A 26640-nucleotide genomic window follows, 5' to 3' on the forward strand; every position below is an offset into this window, starting at 1 on the left:
CTTTAAAATTTGATGTTAAGACAAGTTTCTTTCAACTAAGGCTTCTCAGTAAGGTGAAGGTCTGCCTCCTGCCACATGACTTTGAGAGATCACACTATAATTTACTTTTTGTCTAAACTATTGTAACACTTTATATGTTGGCTCTGATATGTCCTTACTTTGTCGCCTGCAAGCTGTTCAAAATACAGCAGCTGGCCTTTCGACTGGAAAGACATGGTGTGATCACATCACACGTATACTGGGCTCCTTACACTGGCTTCCAGTCCATTCCAGTTTTATTACTTGTTTTTAAGAGTCTTAATGGTTTGGAGCCACCTTACTTAACAGAACTTTTGAAATCCTACCAGAGTACCAGAGTACCAAGGTTAAACTAGCTGCTCCCAGTCTCTCAGTCATTTTAAAACTCTTTTAAAAACGTATTTGTTGCTTTCAGGTCTAGTTGAGCATAATACCCTGGCTTTGATTATCCAATCAGTCTTATTTACTTGTTTTATTTGGTTTTTTAGTTTATTTTTATTTTTAATTTAGTAACTGTTTTCTATGGTGTACGTTTTGTATATTTTGCACTTTGGTCAACGAAGGTTGTTTAAAACATGCTATATAAATAAAGTTTCTTTGACTTGACTTATAAACTCTGTTTTTGCCTTATATACTGCTTATGTTTCAATAGATAATCGGACCTATTTCACGTTTTCCTCGCAAAATATAAAGAAATGAGAAGTGGCTCAAGAATTTTGCGCAGTACTGTAGTTTGGGTTAATCTGCTGAAGAATAACTAAACCCAACCCAACACCCAATTTTCCCATCTTCTCCTCCACACACCACCACCCTAGCGCACCCAACCTCAGGTATTCAAACACATACAGTATGATGACACACACATTGATGAAGGGTGTGCGGGAATTGAAGGAGTGTTCTGCGTCCCTGCTGAGGTGCAGCAGATTGATCCTGTACTGATCTGCCACCGGCTCCCTGGGGATTTGTAACGCATGTCTGCAGCGCAGGGCTTAACACTCGCTCGCTCTCTTTCTGTCTTTGTCGCTATCATTCTGCCTCTGTCTAGCGTTGTGTCTTGCTAAGCAGTGCAGTGGCTCCATGCTCCTACACCTCTCCAATCTCCATCTTTCTCACTATTCTGCCAGTAACAGGTTTCCTTCATCTTGTGTTTTGATCTTCTTTTGATTCTGTTTCCTCCGACTGACTCCGTCATTTCATTTATATTCTGCTTTCTCTAGTTTATCCCTTCCTTAAAATATTTCTAACCAGTGTGTTCCTGCACTATTTGATTGAATTCCTACATTGTTTCTTCTAATCTTTTATTGTCTGTTGCACATGCCATATGCATTTTTGTATAATTATACATATTGATATGTATACATTATTATATAATTTCTTATCTTCTTTCTGTCTTTATATCTATATCCATGCGTATCTCACACACTTCACTCAGACACGCAGTACAGCATATGTGGAAAGTGCTCTGTTTCTTTTTTATCATGTATGCTCCGCCACAGGGTTCTACAACTCATCAGCTTGATCTCTGAAGTTGAAAAAACATCCAAGCATCCTTTCATCTTGCTCTTTTTTTCCCCCAGCTACACAGCCAATTTCTCGCTTCTTCCACACGAGCCACACCGAGCTACATCCGGGGACAAATGGGCTAACTGACCCACAGCTAAAACCAATGTTTGTTTATGTGTGTGACAGAGAGTAAGAGAGAGACAACATGTGCACAAATGTGTGTTTGTATGTTTGCACTTCCTTTATTTTGGCCATCCCAAGCAGTGTTTGTTGCAATCTGTGGCTATTTGATTAGTTTTAATGGTAATGAGCACAGAGGGTGTTTACACAATAATGCACATGCAATTTTTTATGCAAATTTTCTCATTTATTCGCATCTCTGCGGATAGTCCGTCTCAAACCATTAGAGTAAACCACAGCAACGTGTATTTTCTGTTGTTCTGCATTGTGCTCATGCTGACACAGATTACCCAAGATGATGTTTTTTGTTTGTTTTTTTTCTCAATGAAGTGCTTGTTCTAAGAATAGTCCAAAAAAACGGCCATCACAATGGCAGATTGCTGGAGGTGATGTGTTAAAAGCCTCTTTTTAGTTCAGCCTACTATCCCGAAGTTATAGATATTATATTTACATAAAGATAAAACAGAGGAGAGCAGGGTAGTACATTTGAGTAGCCTTAAGAGAATATGAGGCTTTAAAAAAAACACTGAATGAATCATCTTGTTTAAAAAAAGTAATTTTCTATGAATGAACTGAACAATTAATAGAATAATCATTTCAGCTCTAATCTGAGCGCCGGCGCTGTTCACCCTATTTAAATTGTATTTTCTTGATTCGTCTCTAAAGTCAGTGTTTCAGTGCTGACAGTCCTTAAGAGGGAGCATTCACATCAACAGCAATGCAAGTTTGCTGTCTTGTGCAGCTAGTATGTGTGCAACAACATTAACACCGCATCTAGGACACAATAATTATTCGTATTACATCCTTATTTGCCACTGCTTGTGTGTGTGTGTGTGTGTGTGTGTGTGTGTGTGTGTGTGTGTGTGTGTGTGTGTGTGTGTGCGCGCGCGCGCGCGTAGTGCCGCCTGCCCAAAGGGAATTCATCCTAGAAAACTGGGATGAAGATTAAGATATCCTCAGACTTTACCTTGTTCTCCACATGCCTCATTATCCAATCGCCCCTCTTACCCTGAAACCCCTGCCCTCCTGCTTTCATCCTTCCCCTTGAGCGCATTTTGTTCACAACCTTCTTTTCCTCCTTGTAGCAGTAAGGAAGGTTTTGCAGCCCAAAAGCTGAGGCTTTGAGTTCTTGTTAGTTTTTTTTTCTTTTGCACATACCCAGTGGAGACAAGGTCTGCCAATGGTGAATGTTTTATATATCAAAATTAAAAAATGGTCAAGGTAGAAAGAAGTTTAAAGTTCACAAAGTCCTTATTTTAAAGTAATGGTATAATACATAACTACAGGTATATGAAAGAAGTTCATCATACAGATGTCTGTACCGCTCAGTATTCCCAACAAAACAGCTACAAGAAAAGTGAACTTACATTTACGCGAATGCTCATGTTCCTCTGTTGCTGTTGGATGTGTAAATAAAAAACTATTAGTTAACACAATCAGACATCAGGGTCAAGCTCACTGCCTGAGTGTTTCTAAAAGTTTCTAAAACATTTGTAAATCATATGCATTTATACAATCATTCAAGTTAAGCAAGAGCCATTACATATGGTTTCCCTCTGCATATGGTAATGCACAGTTACACATCAGTGGAAAGCATTATGCTGAAGCAGCATGCTAGAATGTGCTAAAACAAAATAGGAAAGCAGTTTGTTGCGCTACAGGCATACAAAGGAAAAACAGTGGTTGGTTGGAGATTAAAAAATCTAGTTACCTTTAAAAATGGCTTCTGCAAAGATGTGGACCAGGTCGGCCACCACTCACGTCTTCAGAAGTGATTTTAGTGCATCAGGACAGATTAAATGGCAATGAGATTATTAACTATTTTATAAACTATGATTATAAATTAGATGGCAATTTTTTTGCAAAGCAGTGGTTGCAGTCAGTTTTGTAAATATTTAGAGACAGGTTGGATCCCATCAGGCAGCCTCTGCACACACCTTGCAATTGAGAATAATCACCCAGAAGTTAAGGGTCTTGCACGTTCAGTCTCCGGGCAACTGCTGCAAATACTTGCAAACAGTCACTGAATGTCAAAAGATTCTGTGCAATCATCAGGCAACCACATTTTTCTCAGTCATAAGGAGGTCCTGTCCCATTTTTACTCTAGTGGGCCCGAGACATTAGTGTTGTATTTAAATCGATGGATAGATTCTTTGTATCTGAGAAATGAAGCCAGTGTGCAAAAGCCAACCTTGCATTCTTTTTAGCTTCCTAGCTGAGGACTTGTAGGTGGTCTGGATACTCCTTTGAGCATCATTTTTTGTATATGCAGTTGTAGTAGTCTGAGAGTCAGTAGGACGTACTCAGCATTTGAAATTGGTCCAGTGAGAACAGGAACAGTGCTCTGGTGGTGTCGCCTCAGTGTAACCGTGGTGACCAAGGAGCTGTCAGACAAGACTCAAACTTCTGGTTTAAGGCTGTGCAGTTGTGCCATCCACCACCCCCTTCTAACGTGGGCATAGACTGTAGGTTTTCTTTCTTCCTCACATGTAAAAAGGAAACTACAGGGAAAATGACACTAAGTGGAAATATGACTAGAAGCATTCCCTGACCACACATCAGCTTGTGATAAGATGGAAGAGAGCATGTGGTAGCAGATGGCAACTCCTGTGATTTCTAAAAAGTCTAATTGTATAGAAGTCTACGGCTCACTTGATTTAATAGGTCAGTAAACACGTTCCTATTACAGTTATGGTTTCAGATGCTAGTTTAAAGTCTTTTTTAATACACCATGAGGTTCATTTTCTAAGTTATGGCCGTATTTAGAGGAAAATAAAAAAGAAGGATTTGCTTTAGGGCAAGGCATACTTTATGAGTGTGCAGTCTTCTCAGCTCCTTGGTCATATCCACCCCACACTTGCTTATTTGGTTTCAAAACACCAAGATGGTGAACGCCTGAAATTCAATATTTCAAAATGGGATCCCACAGCTTGAGTCCATCTTTAATCAAGCTATGACAGAGACAGACTTCCTGGAACTACACCGGTTCAGCAGAGTTGTAATGAAAATCATAACTTGTAAACGACTGCACAAAGTGATGTAATATTAAAGACATTAATACCTGACACCTCTTACACGCTTAGATGTTTGATTTGCTCAAATGCCTCTGTTTAGGCGTGCGGTTTTCCACTTTGCAGCATTTCACATTGCACTGAGAGTCAGGTCAGGAGTAAAACAAATATGGAGAGCAGGCTTATTTGTTTCAGGACTGAGAGTTTTGTAGGCCATGTTGACAGACCCTAATCGCCTGCCAAATGTCTCATCTGACTGGCGTGGAGGTTTGTTGCTCTCTTTGAAAAACACAGCGGACCACACTTCATTAAAAAAGCAAATAGAAGCCAATACTGGCAAACAGAGCCAATTTGATTCTGAAGAGACAAATTTAACAGGCAGATATGATTACCTCAGACACCACTTCTCCCCTGATTCCACAAACAACAGTTAGGCAAGTCAATTTACCTTAATTTCATTGGAGAAAGCCAGCCAGCCAGCAAGGTTGAAGTCGGTGCTTGATACGACTGAGCACTCGTTAGATGATAATGGATGCATGTAATTGGTAAAGTGCTGATTGCTCCCCCCTCAAAAAGATTCTATCGGAGGAGAATTTTCTGTTTCATTAAGCCATGGTCAGAAATAATGAGATGGCCATCTGTAGACTGTGAGAGAAAAAGAGTGAGTAGGGACTAGTGGTTGGTCATAACTGAGACAGGTTTTTTGTGGTGTCTTCAGCCTTCTGTTTTTTTCCATTGTCAGATATATATTTCCTTTTGGCTTCAGTTCTTTCTGTGTCTATAGCATTTCCCTTTGCTGTTAATCATGCAGGCCGAATCAGTGTGTTTTGCACACTTCCACGTGTATATGTCTTTTTGGTTTACAGCCTTAATGCATCATTGGCTGGCTGCACACCAGCTCACTTTTATGGCCCGGGATCAAACACGCACACATGCTTCAATGGGCATGCAAAAGCACACTGATACAGACACTTTTAGAGCCATAAGTGCTTACTCATCATGCCGCATGGAGAGAACGCATTGGGAGCCATTTATGTTTTGTTTTCCAATGCATTTATTACTGAAGAGTGCATGGTCTGCTGCTTATATTTTTGTGCCCCTGTGTCTTTCTCTCACTGCGCAAGGACATCTTTCTCATTTAGTTGTGACAACAGAACAAGAACATGACTCATCTAAGATAAGACCAATGAAGACTGGGAGTCTTATGGGCCAGAAAATGAAGACAGCAAAGGCAGTTCTATAGAGAAAAAGCAAAGGAAAGCCCCCTCCCTATCATTTCCAATCAGCTGCTGGTTCTGCATGACTAATGCTGAAATGACATATATCATTGTCAGATAGGGCATGTTCACACAGCTGTTATTTTTTTTCACCAAAAATGACTGACTCTAACACACACGCACACCTTATGCACGCTAGCTCACTATTATCTTGCTGGCTGACACCATTTTGCTCTCTAACAATCTTGCTAATTATAATTGTTAATTAATTCTCTGCCAGTGTCCTCATCAGGAGACTAATAACCTACATTTCCATTAATTAGACCTTCAACCCTTCGCTCCCTCTCTCAGTCTCTCTGTCCCACTCCAATCCACCCCTCCATCCTCTGCCTCTGATCCTGCCTGCTGCTCTCTTCTCCCAGGATCATCCGTGGACCACACATGGCCTGCACACATACATGCACACATAAACTGTGATTAATTGTGTCTGTGTGCGCTTGCATTAGTAGCATTGTGATGACAAACGTTTGTTCTTGCTGTCGCTTCATGAGCTTTCAACCTGTGAAAGGGATTGTGATTTTAAAGTTAAACTAATGAATTATGAAAATGTGTTTATTTACTTCTGAGTGACAGTCAGGTGTAAAGATCATTGCAATCTCTCATGAATGACTTCTAAATATAGCCTGGCTCTTGTTGACATCTCAGCACATCCAAAGATCATAATGAGCATTGCACTGCTAACCATGGCACGTAGTCTCCAAAAACAGCGGCATCATTCTTACACTATGATTGCTGCATGAATGCTATTTACAAAGACTTGCTGAGAGCTCAGTAGTGCAGATTGGTAGCTTTTGTTACTGTCTAAGCCACAGGTGTCGAACTCCAGGCCTCAAGGGCCGGTGTCCTGGAGGTTTTAGATGTGTCCTTGATCCAACACAGCTGATTTAAATGGCTAAATTACCTCTTCAACATGTCTTGATGTTCTCCAGAGGCCTGGTAATGAACTAATCATGTGATTCAGGTGTGTTAACCCAGGGTGAGATCTAAAACCTGCAGGACACCGGCCCTCGAGGCCTGGAGTTCGACACCCCTGGTCTAAGCACAGTAAGAAGGTCCTGGGTTTAAATCCAGTCTGGGTCTTAGTCTTGATCCCTGACTTTGTGTGGGTTCTCTCTGGTTACTCTGCCCTTCTCCCACTGTCTGAGCGTGGCTGGTGGTTACCCACTGTTTTGTCTTTTTGGAAAGCTAACCAGCTCTTTGTTCCAGCTCCATATTTGCTAAACGGACATGAGATGTCATTGTTCTCATCTGGCAAGAAAGTGAAAAGGCACATTTGCAAATATCTTATATTCTAGTCTTACTTTTATAAGTAGAGGCCATTTATCTGAATTTGACGTGCTGGAGCACACCCTGGCCCTTCTGGGCTGTGGTATAGACAAATCACCCCCTCTGGTCATTTGTCTATAAATTTGTTCCCCTTCTTTTTGAGGTTATAAAGCTCTCTCAAAGGTATCAGGGGATCTACCAGGCCCATAGCAGCCACCGCCAATCCATAATGATCTCTGGCCTAGGTTGTTTATTCATTATCAAGAAATTTGTATATGAAGCTCTTGGAGGGGCAGGAGCGTGTGTGGTGCAGTGATCAGCCTAGCAAGAAGGTCCTGTGTTCAAATCTTGATTGAATGTGAGTGTGAATGGTTGTCTGTCTCTATGTGTTAGCGCGTCTACCGTTTGGCACAGGGCAAACACTCCTTTTTCCTTATGACATCTGGGATAGGCTCCAGCCCAACTGCAACCCTAAATTGGATAAGCAGAAGAAAATGGATGGATGCTTCTACTACAAATCTGGAAGCATTTAGTTCTTTGGACTCTTACCGGGTCTCAATAAATATGTGTCCCTATAGAAAAGGTAAGAAGCTACTGCTCGGCTGTGTATGCAGCAATAGGTTGCATCTGCTGTTGTAGTTTGGACTGTAAGGCTTTGTGTTTTTATGGGCCATGGGTGTCTCACTATCTGCCTGTCCTTTGAATGCCCACAAACTGTAGAGGCGGCAGACAAAAAGTCCCACTCTCATGGAGACTACTCTTCCCATCAGGCTTAGCTGACCTGGTTTCAGTGCAGAGCGGAGCAGTGTTACTATATCGCCACTCTACTCCTGATCTCAGAACGCTGATGTGAAAAGCCCGAAACTGAGCCGTAGCAGCATGGACTAACAGGGTTGTTTGTTTTGCAGGCCTGTTGATCCTTCAGTCAGCTGGATCGGCAGCAAACTTGAGTTTGTTTCCACTTTTAGCTACGCTCAGCCATTTCTCAGAAGCTCTGCGTTTTTCTTTCAGACTGAATCCTCTCTCTCCATCTGGCACAAGAGGAAGTGAGAGACAGTTGGCACTTGCTTGTCCATACTGTATTTGTGGTGCTAAAATGGCATGTTCTACCTCATCCGTCCTCCTTCCTCTACCTCCCTCACCCTCTCCTGAGAGAAGTAACCCAGATTTCAAAATGAATCGCCGCCTATTCCCCTCAATCTTTCTCCTCTCTCTCTCTCTCTCTCTCTCTCTCTCTCTCTCTCTCTCTCTCTCTCTCCGTATTTCTGTTTTTACTTCCACTCTCTCTCCTTTTCTCTTTCTCTCGTCCTCCTCCTAGTAAAAACCGAATCAATCTTGGAAAGAGAATACCACCTCTCTATCTCGTCCTCCTCCTCACCCTGCCTCTGGGTTAACGGATATATATCACTTCACTTCTCTATATTTGGTTCCTAGAAAGCTTGAGTCTCTCAAAACGCTTGTTGCTTACCCATTTTTCATTTTTACATTTTTCTTTTCATTTTTTTCTTTTTTTGGGGCTGTTTTTCCCCTGCTAGCCACTGCTTTTTCTTCCCCCTGTTCTCTTTTTCCTGAGGTGACCAGCTACAGGTGTGACACCTTAGCCTTTCATTTGAAGTGAGCCAGACAGAGAGGAGGAGGAGAACACGAGGAGAAAGACATCTTCAGCTCAAAACTTTCCTCCAAAATTGTCCCAAATTCAGGTATTAAGTCTTTATTATCTTTTCCGTGTGAGTCTGTACAACATTTATTTCTTCTTGTCATTATTCTACTCATTACTGAGCCCTGTGCCATTTTTCTTACCGTCCACTTTCACGCCTTTGATTGATTTGCTCCTGCTTCTTTGCTGAGACACAAATATTTCATCACATTTCTTTTATGGTATGGGTTTTCGCTGTGGGCTTATTTATTTATTCATTAAATCTCTGTTGGTGTTTCATTTATCATTTAGTAGCGTGCAACTCTTGCACCACAATCTCTCCAGCTAATATTGCCGTTTTGCACTTTTTCCAGCGCATCTCATTCCCTATAGACATGTACATATTATTCTGGTCCAAACTTTTCTTCAGAAATGGGACTAATTGCTAAAAAAGGCAGGCAGGAAGATGAGGAGAAACCAGACTCTAATATTGGAGCAGCTGGTGGGGGTGTTGTTGACATGGCAACAGAAGTACAGTTGACATAACGACCAGGGGGTAGGAAGGGAAGGGGGGTAGTCATAGCTGCGAGGGACATGGATATGCATGGGTAGCATGGGCAGGCAGTATGTGGGACGCAGCGAGTTGCACTAATCGTTTAGCGTCTCTTAAGAGACTCCTGTCTCAGCATGTGAATTAACCTCCCTGTCTCCTTCATTATATCTCTTCTTTCTCTTTCAATCTCTACCTGCCACTTTCCCTGTGCTCCCTCTTTCGCGCTGCACTTCCGGCCCATTCATCCCTTCTCGATCTTTCTCCTCATCGCGTCACTCTTTCACCGCTCCCTACCCTACATCCCATGTGCCATTAATACAACTTCTGACCCATTACACTTTTCATCCATCGTCCTCCTCCCGCTCCTCCTCCTTGTCCTTGCTTCCTCCTCTCCGCCCTCTCCTCTGTTCTATTCAAGGTCTTCTGCTCAAAGCAAAGCCTTCGTTACTAACACTCATCATCCAATCCCCCTTACCTTTTCATCTTTTTACCGCATCCTCCAGGCATCATGTCTACCCCAGTCTCCCCGTCCCCCTCGCTCTCCCCACTGACACTGGCCTCCCCTACATCTGCAACCTCCCCCAGTGCCTCCCCTCTGCCCTCGCCTCTCTCCCCTCCACCCAGGGTGCCCGTGTTTCAGAGGAAGGGAGCGCTCAAACACAAAAGGATTGTCGAAGTGAAAGACCACCAGTTTACAGCACGCTTCTTCAAACAGCCCACCTTCTGCAGTCATTGCACCGACTTCATATGGTAACACACGTACACACAGACTCACACACAGCTACACAGAAACCACCCCAACTGTTCAAACACCACCTCCTCAGGCATCCCACCACTCCACGTAGTGCTGACTTTCACTGCTTTTTTTTCTTTTCTCTTTCTTTCACCCTTTCCAGCTGCCTGCTGGAGAGACTGCCCACAGTGACCTGCTCTTATCACATAACCTCACCTCCACACTGCCGCCCACATAATCCAGGCATTACTTTAGGAACTCACACACGCCGATGCATTGATTTATATACTGAAAAAACACACACAAACAAGAACTTAATTAGAATATGAACTTTAGCCTGACTGCATTAAAACAGACAGGCACCAACCCTGAAGTAATTTAATTTTTTAGTAATAATTAACTTTCTTTTTTTAAAGGGGTACTCTTTAGTTTCATAAATCTGAAGGACTCATAAGGGATGGACTGAAGAATCTGAGATATCCACAATAATAATGCAGGAGTAGAAAACATTCAGTCTGAAATTCAGACTGAGACTTCAAAAGGGTTAATGTTTCAGACTTCTGCAGTCTCCTCCTGAGAGGCAAAACACATCATAGGATTGTTTTCACAGAGTTAGTAGTATGCTTTTTAATGAGTAAACTAAACCAAGCAGTAAAATACAGTAAAAAGCAGTAAAATACAGTAAAAAGCAGTAAAAATTCTAAAATGCAGTCGGTTTGGCACTGATAGAGTTTTACCATGTTTACTATCTGCTGTAATTGCTCCAGATGGTGCTGGACTGCATTTGGAGATTTGAGATTAATGTTACAGAAACTCTGACATTAATCTCAGAAACACCTAAATCCCAAACTGGGATTTGGTGTAAGTATTTAAGGTTTTAAGTATCTAGAAGTACATATAAGTATTTACAGGTGACTTTAATAACTTAAAATATTAGATTACCTTTAAAAAAAAAACCTGAGAGTAAAATAACATACCAGTGCTTATCATCATTTATAACATTTATGCGCGTATACATGAATTTAGAATCAGATTTGACTTCTTTATGATCAGACGACACCCTGTGAGCGCGACCACTGAAGGCGCAGTAGTCTGTGTTTATCGTTGTGAGTGTAAGGGGCTGTGTGTTTGAACATATGGTGGGAGTGTATGTTGGATGCAGGGCGCTGTACGTGCCAGCAGCCTCTGGGTATCTTTCAGGACATTTCTCCAACTGGCTGCTGTCTTGGCAGTGGTAGCAGCTCTTAGATGAGGTTGAAAACTCTCTTATTTTGCACAAGATGTCAGAGCAGACGCTTTCAATCACGGTGTTAGAGGCCCCGGGGAGATTGTTAGATTAATTAAAGACTAAGGCAAGATTGTTCTAATTTGTAAATGTAAATATCTTGTTTATTAAGTCAAGGTCTTAAAGAGGAGTGGGTTGTACCTGTTTTGGCTCCTTTGGGTAATAACTAAGCTAAACTGTCTGAAAACATTAAAAAAGTGAAATTGCTTCGTGTCACAGTCCAGTCTTAGCATACTAACAAGGATCATAGTTTTTAAAATATTTGTTATGATACTTAAACCTTTTGACATCTACCAAGCTGCTGGTCACCTGCTTACTGTTAGGGTCAGATGGTATTATCCATATACTAAACAAGTGGATTATTTAAGGAAACATTGCATATATAGTGTCATTTTGGTCCTGTGTTTATTTTTTGTTTTGTTTTTTATTCTTTTACAAGCTTTTCCACTTGTGTGTGCCAAGTGGGACAAAAAAACCCTATCTATAAATAGACTGGATCCTAACCTAATCCTTATCCTAACCAGAGCACCTGGTGGATGTTAGGAGGCTGAAGAAGGCTGAATTGTGATTTGGCATAGATGGAGATCAGATTTGCTGGTCATAACATCACCATCAAGTGTCTCAATAAGCCATAATAGTGAGCCACATCAGAATGGTCTGAAATTAAAGCATCCGTATTGTCAAGGTAGAGACAAGTCTCCAGTGTGTCACAGAGCTAACAACAGGACACACAATTTCATGCTCACATTAGCATCTGGAGCCAAATTAGAATCACCGGTTAACCTAACATGCATGTCTTTGGGCTGTGGGAGGAAGCCAGCAAACTTGGAAAGAATCCACACAGGCACATGCATCCTCACAGAAAGGCCCCAGCCAGTCATCGGGTTCAATCTCGGGCACTTCTTGCTGTGAGATAACAGTGCTAACCACTGCACCGCTGTGCCACCAACTGCAGCATCCATCCATCTAGTTATCCAATAAGGGATTGCAGTTGGGCTGGAGCCTATCCAAGCTGTCATAGGGCGGGAGTTGGGGGGGTACACCCTGGACAGCTCGCCAATCTATTGCCAGGCTCACACAGAGAGGCAGACAACCATTCACGCTCACAGTCACACCTATGGCCAATTTAGAATTACCAGTTAACACCTAACAAGCATGTCTTTGGACTGTGCCAGAGTACCCGAAGGGAACCCATGCGAGCACGGGGAGAACATGCAAACTCCACCCATAAAGGCCCCAGCCAGCTGATGGATTCGAATCCAGGACCTGCTCGCTGTGAGGGGACGGTGCTAATTACCATCAGAGAGAGTGTCATAGATTCTCTATCTGCAGCAGCAAAATTCATTTGTTTATTATGTGTTTGTTCTATTGTCACATGTCAAAGTGTGTTTTTTGATAAAGAGCTTTCTCAAAAAAAAGCTCCAAGAGGGGTTAGTCTGATTTTTTTATAGAAGCATTTTATTCAATTGCATGTGTTTGGTAGATTTTTTTCACATCATTAATTCAAAATGCAGTTATCCCCTACATTAAATTCTCTGTGATATCTGGCCAGAAAGCAGCTCTGTGAATCCTCACCATATCTGGTTCTCTAATGCTCTCTGCTGGTCAAAAAGCAGAACTGGTCGGATGCATTTGGTGCTGCAGACACGGACTTCTGTTGAGTGCCTATCAAGGATCAGATTACCCTCAGCAACCCTTTCTTTAATTATTACTCAGCCAGATGGTGAACTGATTGTAGATCAGTGATTATGGTCAGTTTCCTATGAACCCCTGAGCCTCTCCGGTATGACTGTAGAGGAGCTGTCGAGGTCTCTCGTTTGCCTGCCTTTCTAAGTCTTCTAATCAAAACTTGATCCACAACAGGCAAGCTGCTGAGTGGACTGTTTAGTCAATCAATGACTTAATTATTCAATTAAAGCTTTAAGGAGACCATGGAAGCTAGCCAACATTGCAGAAGCATTGTATTGGTGTGTGTGCGTGTAAGTGTTTGACCTGGTCAGCGGTGAGGCTTTGAAAGGAAAAGCACTCAAACTTCACACATAATGACTTAGTATATCAAGTTGTTGGTGTTTTTTTGTCTTTTTATGAGACAATTTGTTCTCCACTAGAGTCTGCATTCCTGTCTTTATACAGTGCAGAGTAACGCAACAGCAATATCTCATTCTCCAAAGCTAAATATTTCACCTTAAGGAGGACTGCAGAAAATTGTTTTTGTATCTTAATCCATGTGTCTTTTTCACACAGGGGCATTGGGAAACAGGGATTCCAATGTCAAGGTAGAGATAAACCTAGCATTATTGCCTTTCCTTGCAGCGTTAATCTTCTCTGATGTATTTTTTGTCCTGCAAAGCAGATTCATTCTGAGATGTTTGCTTTCTCTAGTTTGCAGTTTTGTGGTCCACAAAAGATGTCACGAGTTTGTGACCTTCACGTGCCCCGGCTCTGTGACCGCCCCCAGACCAGATGTGAGCAGACATATCTTTTCCCTTCTTATTTTCGGTTTTTGTGAAGATTTGCATCGTCATCATCATTTTTCAACATCCTTTGATGACAGTAGCATGTGTGCGTGAGTCAGCCATCAGTCCATGCATCTTTCTCATCATGCAGCCTGTTTCCATCCATGACGTCTGCACTCATGTCGTGCAGTCCTAGAAGGCATCTGAAATGCTGGGAGTGGGAGATAGGGTGTGGGGGAGACACAGGTGGAGGGCAGGATGGACTGATAAGAGTGAGAATTAGAGGGGGGAGAAAGAGAGCGAGAGCCACAGACTGCTCAGTCTTCTTCTGTGTGGCATTTTGAGGATTTCAGGGAGATTTGTCTTTCACTCACATTTTTTTTCTACCAGCTAAATAAACTGCCTGAGAATTGAGGTCAATGAGAAAATGTGTGTGTGTGTGTGTGTGTGCATGTGTGAGAGATCGAAAATGGATGAGACAGTGAAAGAACACACAGAGGGAAAGAGAAGAAACAGGGTGACAGTTTTTAAATAGCGACTCAGTGCGACAAGGGAGGGAAAACAGTTTGGGAGAAGGTGGTGTATGAAGCGTGGCGGTGGGGTGGTCTGATGAGCTGAAGAGAGATAAAAATGATTCATCCCTCTGTGCACAGTATATACACGCTCACACACACGCAGACACTGTGTGTCCTCTCCGAGTGGAGAGATCTAATTGGCTTGTCCACGAATGCCCCACTCATCTTCTCTCCGCTAATCACGCTCTGCACGTGTGTGTGTGTGTGTGTGTGTCTGTGTGTGTGTTCCACAATCATCGTATGTATGTGTGTGTGAGAGAGAACGAGTTCTCAGCGCAGATTGTTTTTCTGTTTTATTTCAGGACCTGAAGAGTCGACACACATTTAAGATCCACACGTACTCCAGCCCTACATTTTGTGACCACTGTGGCTCGTTGCTGTATGGCCTCATACACCAGGGCATGAAATGTACCAGTGAGTTTCACTCCACTCTATGAGATACATAAATCTACGTGCTTCGAGCCTTTATTAGCTATTATGCTCAGATGAATATCACTCCACATATGCACATTGCTGAAACTCACATCTGGAGAAGACTTCCAGCTACTATTATCATTAATCTTTTTTTCTTTTCTTTTTTTTTTTGGCTAAGATAAAGGAATAGTTAGTCACTAAAAAAAGAAAAGAAAAAGCGCTTGTTCACTTTCTTGCTGAGAATTAGATGAAGAGTTTGGAAACTAGTGGAGAGTCCAGGAGGCTTCTATACCCCGTGAAGAATGTCTGGCACATACCAACCAATAATTTCAGAACTTGCTCACATAAATGTTCTTGTTTTTTGAAAGCTAGTGAAGCCCACAACCACTATTCCTCATCTCATCTTTTTAATTATTATGCTTAATAAAGCTAGTGGATTTAGACTGATTACAACTAATTACTCCACATGTATCCAGCGCATGTCTGTGTTCACACTTTGTCTTTTGTGCGTCTTTGTGTGGTGAGGCTGTGACATGAACGTCCATCGGCGATGCGAGACCAGCGTCCCCAGTCTGTGTGGCCAGGATCACACAGAGAAGAGAGGGAGAATCCATCTGACCATCAGAGGAGAAAAGGAGGACGTCTTTGTCACAGGTGGGAGGACCCGCTGGATTCAACCAATTTAAACAAAAAGCAGGCTTCTGCAGGAAATGTAAGGTTTCTCTTCTTTCCTTTTATTGTTTCACTGCTGTTTCAGTGCGGGAGGCTCGTAACTTGATGCCCATGGACCCAAATGGCTTGTCAGACCCGTATGTTAAACTGAAATTGATTCCAGACCCAAAGAGCCACAGCAAACAGAAGACTAAGACCATCCGCTCAACACTCAATCCCGTCTGGAATGAGAGCTTCACCTTGTGAGTCCTTGCAAACTTTAGGGTGGAAAATTTACAGGGTTCTGCCACAAACGTTGCTATATGTAAAATCGGATTACTCAGCGGCGTTAACCTTTACTTTCTTATAGGTGCATCTTTGATATCCAGGGGAAATAAGACATTTCAGCAAAGGTCACACTGAAAAGGGATGATTTCGTTCTATGCTTTGTGTTTCATCATGTATCAAATTGTCACAAGTGTGTGTTTGACTCCTCAGCTCCGTGCGTGGTCACCAGTGGGACAGGCGTCTGTCTGTGGAGATATGGGACTGGGACCGGACGTCTAGGAACGATTTCATGGGAGCGCTGTCGTTTGGCGTGAGTGAGATCTTCAGGCGTCCAATCAGTGGTTGGTTCAAACTGCTGGCCCAAGATGAGGGAGAGTACTACAACATTCCTGTGCCAGACCCGGACCTGCAGGTAGGCAGCAGGCTGCTTTATATGGACATAAAGCCATCAGATGGGCTCAAGGTGAACAAAAAGCAAGTGACGGGATATTTATACCTGTATTCACCAGGAAGTGGAGCAACCCTTTATTTTGTGCCATGCCTTTGACCATTCATCCTTAGACCTTGGCATAGCTTTTATCAGCTTATAATTACCTACATCTAACAAACAGCAGCTGCCACAGCTCATACTGGGTCAGCGTCTGTCCTGCTGAACTATCCCGTTTCCTACAGTTCTATCTAAGGAAGAAAAAAAAAACTTGGAAGATTAATGCCGGTGTTATTGCTAAATAATTAGATAATAAATTATACTGAGTGCCCTTTCTTCTCTGTTGCACTCTGCATCCACCAGGGTGCAGAATTGTGCTGCCTGACTGCAGTCCAAAACTGGGGGGTAGGAGGGAGTTTGAGGTTGGTCTTGGGTTCCTGTTTTATGGATCTGTGTGGGTGTGTGTCGTTTATCTCGAACATCCCATTTTATTTCTCCAGGAGCCTCAGCCAGATGCTACTACACCTTCTTTGCCTCAAGCGATGCCTTCCCCGCTGTCTGAACCATTTCCCGTGGCCCTGTCCCCGACCCTCATTCCCTCCTGTCCCCCTGTCCACACTCCGGGCCCTGGCAAAGTTAAAATGGGCATCCACGATTTCAACTTCCTCATGGTTCTTGGAAAAGGCAGCTTTGGCAAGGTAAACGAAATGCCATCTTTTCTTTTGTACACACAATCATCACCTCTTATCCAGCAACTGTGAATGATATCAAAGAGACCATTCATGCTGGAAACAACAAAGATTATTCCTGGATTTAAATCCTTTCTTCTATCGATGGACTTGACCTTCAAGTGGCATTTCATGCAGCAGCTCCCAGGCACAGGAAACCAGAATTTCTTTGAAAAAAATAATAAATTACCCTTTCTTACGAACATACTCACTGTCTTTACTTCTGCTGCCAAATGATTCATTTAACCCTTTGCTGCTTTTGTGTTGTCAGCAGTCGTGAGCTTCCCACATGCTACACAGGCAGTCATCCTGGAGGTGTTCATTTCAAGGGAGCCTTTGCTCTCCATTTTCTCTTTAATTCCCCAGTAGATGAGACATAATGAAGAGAGAGGAGTTTTGAGTCCTTCTTCCTCTTCTGAAATCCCCCTGTGCTGTTTCATAACTGTCAGAGGAGAGTCTACAGAGGACAGGAGAAATAGACTCGACTTACGTAAGATGTGAGGAGAGAGGAAAAAAAAAAAAAAGGACCCAAGAAAGGAGAGACAGACCCCGGGGCTGCTGAGTGAGGGAAAGTGAGAAGGAGACAGACAGAGATAGAGGGAAGAGAGAAGGATTACTGTGCTGCAGAAAGTGACAAAATGACCAAAAAGGAAATGGGATAACAAGAGCGGCAAATAGAAAAAGTACATGCTACTAAGATTTGTAATATTCTGCAGGGTGATGAGTCCTATTTTTATGTGAGTTGGTTTAAAACCACGACACAGAGCAGGAGACACGATCACAGATGGTAGGATTTCTCCTGCTGACTGGCAGTTCATCAATAGCCCTGCACACACACACACAGAGGGAGTGATCTTAGCGTAGTCGCACTGTTTTATATATATATTTTTAAAAACGGTGTAATTTTCAGTGCTATTCACCTCCACTTGAAAGTAAAATGAGATCCTTAATTTCCACTCGCCTCTATTACAGCTCAGCACTGAGGGCTGATCATTTCTAACAGTGTTGTTGTCAGCATTTTCCATATTTATTGACCATATTTATCTCAGTGAAACCTGGATCACGTGGCACTCATTGTGGAAAATTATAGCATCATTAGCACTCAGAGCTACCCACGAGCAGCCAGTTTAATAGGAGTGAGAAAATGTGTTTTTAATGTCTGATTAAAACACGAGAGCAAGCTTTTAGGGCTTTCCCTGTCCACTCGAGACATTAATGTCTCGAAACCCTCAGGCCTGTTTCAACTTTAATTAAACTTTACATTGAGTTATTTCATCATACATGTACATTACCAAACTTGCTGTTATCCATTCTGAAGTTATAACTTTTTCTTTTCCTCTTGCACTATATATGCCTTTTATTCATTTTACACGGGCGCTGGTTTATTTAAACAGTGGAACTAGTTTTCTCCTGCGACCAGTGCACCTCATCACTGCTAACACAATAACCTAAAAAACACTCAGACCTGACTGTAGTACAGCACGTCACATGCATGGCTGTCTTTGGAGCGAGAAGAGTTGCATTGGGGATTTTTTTTAAGTCTGAGAGGACTTTATGCCAAAGTTATAGTCATTTTTTTAAAGCTGCTCCTGGTTTGCTGCTGTTGTGTTATCCGTTCAGAAATGTTCAAAGGTGACTTTGGAATTTTGGGGAAATTGTGTTTTCTCGACTCTCTAACATTTCAACCCGAAAGCCAGTCCTGTGTTTTCTGTAAACATTTTGTTTATTTATGGGTTTTGAAGACATACGGTAGCTGCTTTGCAGACTTTTGGGATTCACGCTTGTCTCCTTGTTTCTTCAGAAACTTTCTCTTCTCTTCCCGCTCCTGCACAGGTGCTGCTGGCAGAGGAGCGAGGCAGCGAGCGTCTGTTTGCCATAAAAGTGCTGAAGAAAGACGTTCTCTTCCAGGACGAGGACACGGAGAGCGCTCTAGTAGAGAGGAGGGTTCTGGCGCTCCTTTCTCGTCCTCACTTCCTCACGTCCCTCTACTGCGCCTTCCAGACTGAGGTGTGTGGGTATCTGGGTTCCCAAATGATCTATCTAAATTTCATTAAATTGGCCATAAAGCTGCCTGACACTTTGGCTGCATCGTCCTCCCAGGAGTTGTTTCGGTCCAGGTTGGGCGAATTCCGATTAATAAATGAAATAATTAGCTTGCTTTCTTTAACAAGGTCCTCGGTCCTGAAGGAGGTATTTTAACAGATTGCTTTTTAATTTGGACAAGAGGTGCTTATGCATGAGGAGCTTGCGCATGTGTGTGTGTGTGTTTTTGCTTCTGCAGGACCGACTGTATTACGTGATGGAATATGTCAACGGAGGAGACCTGATGTTTCACATTCAGATAGTTGGGAAGTTCAAAGAGCCTCACGCAGCGTATGTAGTCAAAAAGCTCCTTTAATCACCGTCCTTATCTACACAAAGTCTCATTTCCTGCCTTTTTGTTCTGTGCTCTCTTACATACACACTCGTCCCTTAGCTTTGTTCATTATACCTGGTGACTCATAAAAAGTCATCAACTCAAGTGCCAGCCCTTTTCTCTTCCCCGACTTTCTCCTCCCACTAATCTTATCGTATCATCTACATTCTCCCTCCCCCTGGCTGTTCTTCTAATCAATAATCTTTGATCAATCATCTAAAACAAATTTTTGCCCTGTTGCTCATTTCCATCTCTCTTTCTTCATTTTCCTGCCTTTCATCTCTTTGGTTGCTTCTCCCTTTCATCACCCTCTCCAGCGCCATTCCCTCTCTCCTAACCTCTTGTCATCATCCTCTTTTGAATTAGCTGATTCTCTGTCCCTCCTTCTCCTCCTCCTCTCTCCCTCCAGGTTTTATGCGGCAGAGATAGCGGTCGGCCTCTTCTTCCTCCACAGCAAAGGCATCATCTACAGGTAAAGAAGTAGGCTGCTTCATAACGTGGCCTTGTTTGCCCGTGTTCACTTCAGTCTGCGTTCGGCACAGACACGACACAGATTTATCATGTCTCTTGTAGCTAATGACTGTTATAAAGATGGTATCTATCAAAGTGATTCATACCTATGTGGCGTTTCTCCCCTCTCAGGGATCTAAAGCTGGATAATGTGCTGCTCGACAGCGAGGGCCACATAAAGATAGCAGACTTTGGGATGTGCAGGGAGGGCATGTTCGAGGGCGACACCACACATACCTTCTGCGGCACTCCTGACTACATCGCCCCTGAGGTACCGTGACCACTGCCCTCACGCTATTGTCCACAGTCACTCCTGATATTTCCCTCATTTGTTCCTTATTTTCCCTCATTTTCCCTCATTTCACCCCTCTTAGTTTGCTTGACCTGTTCTGCATTGCCGCGAGACGCCGAGTTGCTTCGCTGCAGCTCCCCCTCGTCTCTTCTGTCCTCTCTGACCTTGTCAGCAGTTTGTGAATAATTAACTTCACATGATTCAGTAAGCAGTGGTGTGTGATTGTACTATGAGAGTGTTGCATAGAAGTCACTACTGTCCTTCAGAGACATTGTTTTACGAGCATAGCGCCGCTTTCTCACAGCCGCTGACAGGTTTAACTTGCATGTAAAGTCTTTATTTAAAAATAGTTAAACAAACCACTACAATGGCTAGCTTGCCCTTGCTCATACCCGGCAGTTATAAATTTTGCCAACTTTACTTTTTAGTACATTTCCAGAAAATGTAGTGAGGTTTATTTCATGTTGTTATGGGATTTCAGCAGTCTGTAAAATTAAGTAGGTTTTTATTTAAAGTTATGGTTAATGAGTTGAAGGAAGCAAACAAAGAAGTGTTTGTGTTGAGCTGCGGTGGAGCACTTAAAAAATGATTCTTTGCCCTCATAAACATGAAAGATGAAAGGTTGTTAAGTAATGAATAATTAAGGAAAATATCCTTGGTATAAAATGAGTGTATACCAATAAAATACATTTCTTTTGACCAGATTCCATTGAAGTTAATGTTCCACATTGTACCTATGCAATAGTATTACATTGAGAATTTACATGTAATCACATTACTTCAAGTCAGCAGTTTATTTTTCTGAATGATAGGAAAAGGGTGGCAAAAAGCTCGGCTATTATCTGTATTTTTTTTTAAAGTAGAGAAATCCGTTTCATCGGTCAGTATAAATTTGTAACAAAGAAATCCTGTTTCAGTTTTCATGTGCGCCACTGTCTGTGGTTGAAGACGGAGCTGAAATTGTGTGAACATAATGAGATGAAGCACCAAAAGACTAAAAGGGATGTCACTAATGTCAGTGCAAATATCAGCCGCAGTGAAATAATGAAAAAGCAAAGGTGGTTTTGCTTGATGTTCTTTTGATATGTAAACCATAACTGTCTGCCTGTATAATGTTTACCTTACAAATTGTTGGAAATGCGTATGTGCCCCTTACCGTGTGAAGTGATCTTAAACAATTTACTTCAGAGAAGGCGTGAAGGCGCATCTCGGTCGGTGGACTCGTAGCTGAGTGATACGGGGGGGGGGGGGGAGAAAGTGGGGAAGCGACTGTTGTGTGCGTCTTTGATATTGTAAACCTTGCTGTGGAACCCCTGGGTATTGACTCTGTTATGTAAACACCCATTGATTCTCCTGTGTCTGCCATTTTGGAAGAGTTGCAATATATTTCCCCAGAGGCTGGGGATTGTTCCCTCGTGCCCCTCTGCACAGCACACCACCACCTCCCCCTCCTGGCATCCACACACACGCGCGCACGTATCGGGGAAACAAACAAACAAACAAACACACAAGCTTGTGAACACAAGTGCAAATCCAAATCCGTGTGTTGATTATTTCTGAGCTCATTCACACATGAACCCTCCCTTACGCCGCACTTTATCCTTTCGCTTCTCTCTGTTTTTCACCCCTGCTGTTTCTTGTAGCTGCATATCATCCAAGCAGCCAGCTGCCTCTCTCTTCCTATCGCTGCACTGCCATTCTTCCCCATTTATATCTTCTCATACATTCTCCATCCTTTTTCCCTCCCCCAGATTGTGGCCTATCAGCCCTATAATAAAGCAGTGGACTGGTGGTCTTATGGAGTGCTGCTGTATGAAATGCTGGCAGGACAGGTAACACTCAGCTTAATCCTAACAATAGCGTGCACAGACACTTTAAGCCCCCAGTACTCGTCCTTTGTAATCACTTCAAAAGACTTTCAAAGAACTTTAATTTCATTATATTCGTTATCAATTTGCCCACAGGTCTGTGCTTAAACTCTTCCGCTCTCTCCCTCACTCTCTTTTCCTTTAAGCCGCCATTTGATGGCATTGACGAGGAGGAGCTGTTTCAGTCCATCATGGAGCAGAGTGTCTCATACCCAAAAAGTCTCTCTCGGGAGGCTGTAGCTATCTGCAAGGGAGTGAGTTCAATCCTCGTTTCTCATATTAACTTTTAACACACGGGCAATTAAGATAAAAGTTCATGTACTGTAAATCAGGAAATGAAATAACTCTTTACTCGTGCAAGATTGTATTCGGTCGCCTAAAGGAATAGTTTTTGGAACTATGTTAATTTGCTTCTTTACAAAGAGCTGGACCGACACCACTTTTACAACTGCCTGTTAGATATCAGGCTGGAGGCAACCAACTTTACTCTTCAGCGCAAAACTTTTTATTTTTACACTACAGTGTTTTTATCCATGTTTTGGACAGTTGAGTTTTATTACTCACAAATAGTGAGTAAGAACTGTTTTGTTTTTTTTCCGGTTGTTTATGCATAGCTAAGTGGCTGCTGGCTGTAGCTTCATAATTGGTGTACAGATAGCAGAATCTTAATGATCTTCATCTCTCTGCAAGAAGCAAACAAGCATAATTCCCAAAAAATGTCAAGGTTTTTCAAAGTGATAGTGCAATAAAAATCCATTCGTTGGCAAGACAACAAAGGAATTGGATTACAGTACATGATTCCAAAATAAAGCAAAGCTTATCATGCACACCGACTGCTCTAACCGAGGCAGATCATAAACAGAAGTCATTTATTGTATCACATTATTATCCCAGCCTAGTCGCTTTTTCTCACATTTCTCCCCTCATTTCCTCCTCTCTTGACTCAGCTCCTGACAAAGCACCCGGCCAAGCGCCTGGGTGAAGGAGAAGATGCAGAGAGGGAGATCAGAGAGCATCCGTTCTTCCGCTGGATTGACTGGGACCGTCTGGAGAGACTGGAAATCCCGCCACCTTTCAAACCCAGAACTGTCAGTTCAGTTAAACAGATGAACCACATGTTCCTTCTTTCTTCCTCCTCCTCCTCTCTTTCTTCTCTTCTCTGCCTCTCTGAGGACACTTATAGGGAATTGGAGCTGTCACTTTCTTCCATCTGTCTCCTTTTTCTCTGACTCCCACATTGTCCCTCGTTTCCCTGCGTGTTTCCTCCACATTTGCCTTGGCCTTTTCATTCCCTCTTCCTCTCTCTGTCTCTTCCTCTCTCCCCTTCACATCCCCTCTATTTCCTCATTTATCACCTCTTTGGGTTCTTAGATAGGCTTTAAGAGCTCAGGAACAGACAGTTCAGTCATAACAGACAAGACCTTCTGACCTTGGGGTCTTGCCTACTCCTCCCATATGCAAATGTATGTCATCATTAGCCTGCCACTTGCCAAAGTGCCGGCGCACTGGCCGTTTGTGAGGTGTGCCTTGAGTGAGCCGAGTATGCTCAGGGGTTAGAGGCCAGGCCCATTAGCCAAATGAGATTCATATCATTCGGCAGAACGGCTGTCATATGCTGTTAGGCATCTGGGGAGGATATGTGATCAGCTTTCTTCCTGTGTGCTTCTGTAGTGAGATAAAAGGAGGTCTCAGTGAGGAAAAAACGTGGGGGTGGATTCTTTTTATAGTTTAACATTTTTAATAAACTATTTTTGTTCCGGGGGGAGGGATTTTGTAAAGTTTATTGTGGATGCAATATCATGCATGCATGAAGATGTGCCCCAATCTCAGTCTTGTGTGTACATACCTTCTCTTCTTCTTCATCGCCAGGGTGGGAAAAAAGGTGAGAACTTTGACAAGTTCTTCACAGCTGCTCAAACGGCGCTCACCCCCTCGGACCCGGATATACTCGCAGCCATGAACCAGGAAGACTTCGAAGGCTTCTCCTTCATCAACCCAGACTTTGCTCCGTCACCGCTCACCGCTGTTTGAAAACGGCTCCCAAATCTGCTCCAGCCGCCGTTCCAAGTCTAGCCAGATAATCCTGTTATCCTTCCGATTGTAGTTTTATAGCAGAGAATTTGAATGTGAGAGCTAGCAGCGAGTATTACACCTCTCATAACCAAATTCAGACGTTTACATGAAAATGCCAAGACACCTCGATTTTCGGGCACTCTCTTTGATGCATGTCTATTAACTCACTCATCACACAATGTGTATCAACACTGCAAACATAGTCAGTACTATGGACTGCCATCTTAGACTTTTTTTATAAGACTTAACTTGATCTAAAGGTACTGTAGTATGAACGTGAGAAAAATAATCTCTATGCATGCAGATAGTTTTTATAGCACTAGACTATCCAAGGCAGATACTTTACTTTCCTTTCCTTTAAGTAAAGTAGTCATATGTTGTGCACACGTGTAATTTACCAGTTATATTTCACCAGTCAGGGTTTCATTCATGCAGCTACAATGACCACACAGTATGTAAAAGCAGGACATCTCACCATTTTGATGCCAATTCCACCTTAGCACTTTGTATTGTCCATTGCAAGTACTCAGCATCAACAGCACTTAAATGTTTCTTTCTGACTACCTACAGTATCTCACTCTGGGGTTTTTTGTGCTCTCTATTTTGGATAAATGACATGTTGACTATGAAGCAAATTGAGCGGGGAGCCATTTTTAGATATTTGTGTATTTTATAAGAGAGGCGTCCTGTGGAAGCGCTTAGTCAGACTCCTCTGACCTGGCTCGACCTCAAGGTTTAACGACTTCAGATGACCCACTGAGATGTTTAAACAATGCAGTTATCACAATGTGACAGTTAGGGTGGACCACAGCTCTGCTCCAACCACCCAGGCTCACACTGTGTGGTGTGTAATGTCACTGGAAGGGAGTCCTCATTTGACATTCACAGTTTATCTGCATTATTATTATTTTTTTATTCTTGAGCACGCTATGGAATATATGGCCTATCTGCATTGCAACTACAAATATCCTATTACTCCAAGTAAACATTACAGTTTTATCAATAAAAGCCTCTTTTTAATGTCTTTCCCAGACGAGAGGCTTGTTAGCTTGCACAGGTACATATACTTATGATTTTAATGGTGTATGCCGTAAAGCTTTTTGCTGTGTAATGATGTGCTCACAGTATTGATTAGGAGTAATTAAAAGTGAGGCTCACTGGGACTGTTCAATACGTGGAAAAATAACAGCAGTGCTGTCATTAAGCCCTATCTGAGCAGAGCAGGTGGCTGCAAACTTGCTGTGCAAAAATCTCATCCCCGTGCTCTTATCTAATGAACCAGCTGGTCATTTTACACATAAATATGCTTTATTTCTTTGATTCTTTTTTTCATGTACAGTTTTGCTTTACATCTGTTTGCCTGTTATTTTAGATCTGATTGAGCCGAAGTCAGATGTCAGTGCACACAATCCCTCAGTACGATAATTACAATAGATGATGATCAATAGTGCAATAGATCAGTGATAGATCATGTATCTGATAGGTTTTGTTTTTATGTGCTGGAAAAAGAAAATAAAGTTGATGGGAAAAAATGATGAAACAGCACCAGTGAAGTGTCTCTTTCTGTGATGGCGTGCGAAGCTGCTGACAAACAAACACGCACGGCCTCTCGCTTTGTCTTCACTACGAGCCTGCCTCCCTGTCACGCTCCTCCCCGCACTTTCACACATACTCACGCTCAAAAGTGCAATCCCTGGCATGTGAACACACTCACGCACGGAGAAGATGCTGACCCCTCTGTTCAGTGGGCTACTGTAGCTGTTGAACCAGCAAAAACACCTCTCAGGCATCTCCCTCCGTGCCCTCCTCCTCTGAAGCAGCCCCCCCCCCCCCCCCCCCCCCCCCCCCCGGCCCCTCCAGCATCACCATGATGGGACTAATATCCCTGTGGAGATCTGAGTTATAACAAGTTGACCTTCACATTAAAATCTCATCAACTTCCCATCTCCCTGTCTACTTCCCTCCCTTCTCTATCTGCCCTTCATCTCTGTTCCCCTCTGTTTGTCTTTTCTGTCAGTTCTGCACTGTAAATGCTTTACTGCATCGTTGTACATCATTCTTCAATAATCACCTGTCCAAATTTATTGTGTTGCTTGTATCTCTTTGAAATACTCCTGTTGCTGGCTGTTGATATGTGTAGCTTGTCTTCTCCCGGCCTCTACATCAGTATTATGATCTGATTTACACTTATACAGTATTTTCTATGCTAATGGTGTTCAGGCAGTGGATATGTAGGAGTATAATTTTGAGTGGACTATATCATATAAAAGCATATTTTAATGAAAAAAAACCTTCTTGATCTTTGTGTTGATTTATTTCTTTATTTTAAAAAAAGCCATTGTTCATACTTGCTTACGTTAAAGTGACTTTAATCTGAATATACCTGAGGTAGATATGTTTGTAATGACAGATAAACCTTCTTAATTGTCTGGGATATGTTTCTAATCTGCAGTGCAGACCTGAAGAGTGTCAAACAGAAA

General features: G+C 42.6%; 1 protein-coding gene across 3 annotated transcripts; it reads left to right on the plus strand.

Moving 5' to 3' along the window:
• The first annotated feature begins 542 nt into the window (after positions 1-542).
• On the plus strand, positions 543-26640 carry prkcg (protein kinase C, gamma). Of its 3 annotated transcripts, XM_085423158.1 has the most exons (17): positions 2999-8955; positions 9863-10194; positions 13707-13738; positions 13845-13927; positions 14796-14907; positions 15433-15561; positions 15665-15821; positions 16057-16258; positions 16774-16971; positions 18835-19008; positions 19283-19374; positions 19827-19889; positions 20060-20198; positions 21971-22051; positions 22234-22341; positions 23035-23175; positions 23957-26640. In XM_085423158.1, the coding sequence occupies exons 2-17, from the start codon at positions 9953-9955 to the stop codon at positions 24116-24118; spliced, it is 2115 nt and encodes a 704-aa protein (XP_085279284.1). In that variant the 5' UTR covers positions 2999-8955; positions 9863-9952; the 3' UTR covers positions 24119-26640. The 3 variants fall into 3 exon arrangements, with proteins under 3 accessions (XP_085279286.1, XP_085279284.1, XP_085279285.1); XM_085423159.1 differs by lacking the exon at positions 2999-8955 and having other exon boundaries at positions 9502-10194; XM_085423160.1 differs by lacking the exons at positions 21971-22051; positions 22234-22341; positions 23035-23175 and having other exon boundaries at positions 543-8955.

This window comes from Rhamphochromis longiceps, linkage group LG11 (genome assembly GCF_057381845.1).
Source record: "Rhamphochromis longiceps isolate RC_006_pf linkage group LG11, R_longiceps_female_GT1.1, whole genome shotgun sequence".
Lineage (NCBI taxonomy): Eukaryota > Metazoa > Chordata > Actinopteri > Cichliformes > Cichlidae > Rhamphochromis > Rhamphochromis longiceps.

Excerpts from the sequence above, each read along its gene's own strand:
- prkcg (XM_085423158.1), top strand. The coding sequence starts at position 9,953 with ATGTCTACCCCAGTCTCCCCGTCCCCCTCGCTCTCCCCACTGACACTG. Across the intron at positions 19,009-19,282 it reads ACTGCGCCTTCCAGACTGAG|GACCGACTGTATTACGTGAT; the intron begins GTGTGTGGGTAT and ends TTGCTTCTGCAG. Across the intron at positions 19,375-19,826 it reads TTCAAAGAGCCTCACGCAGC|GTTTTATGCGGCAGAGATAG; the intron begins GTATGTAGTCAA and ends CTCTCCCTCCAG.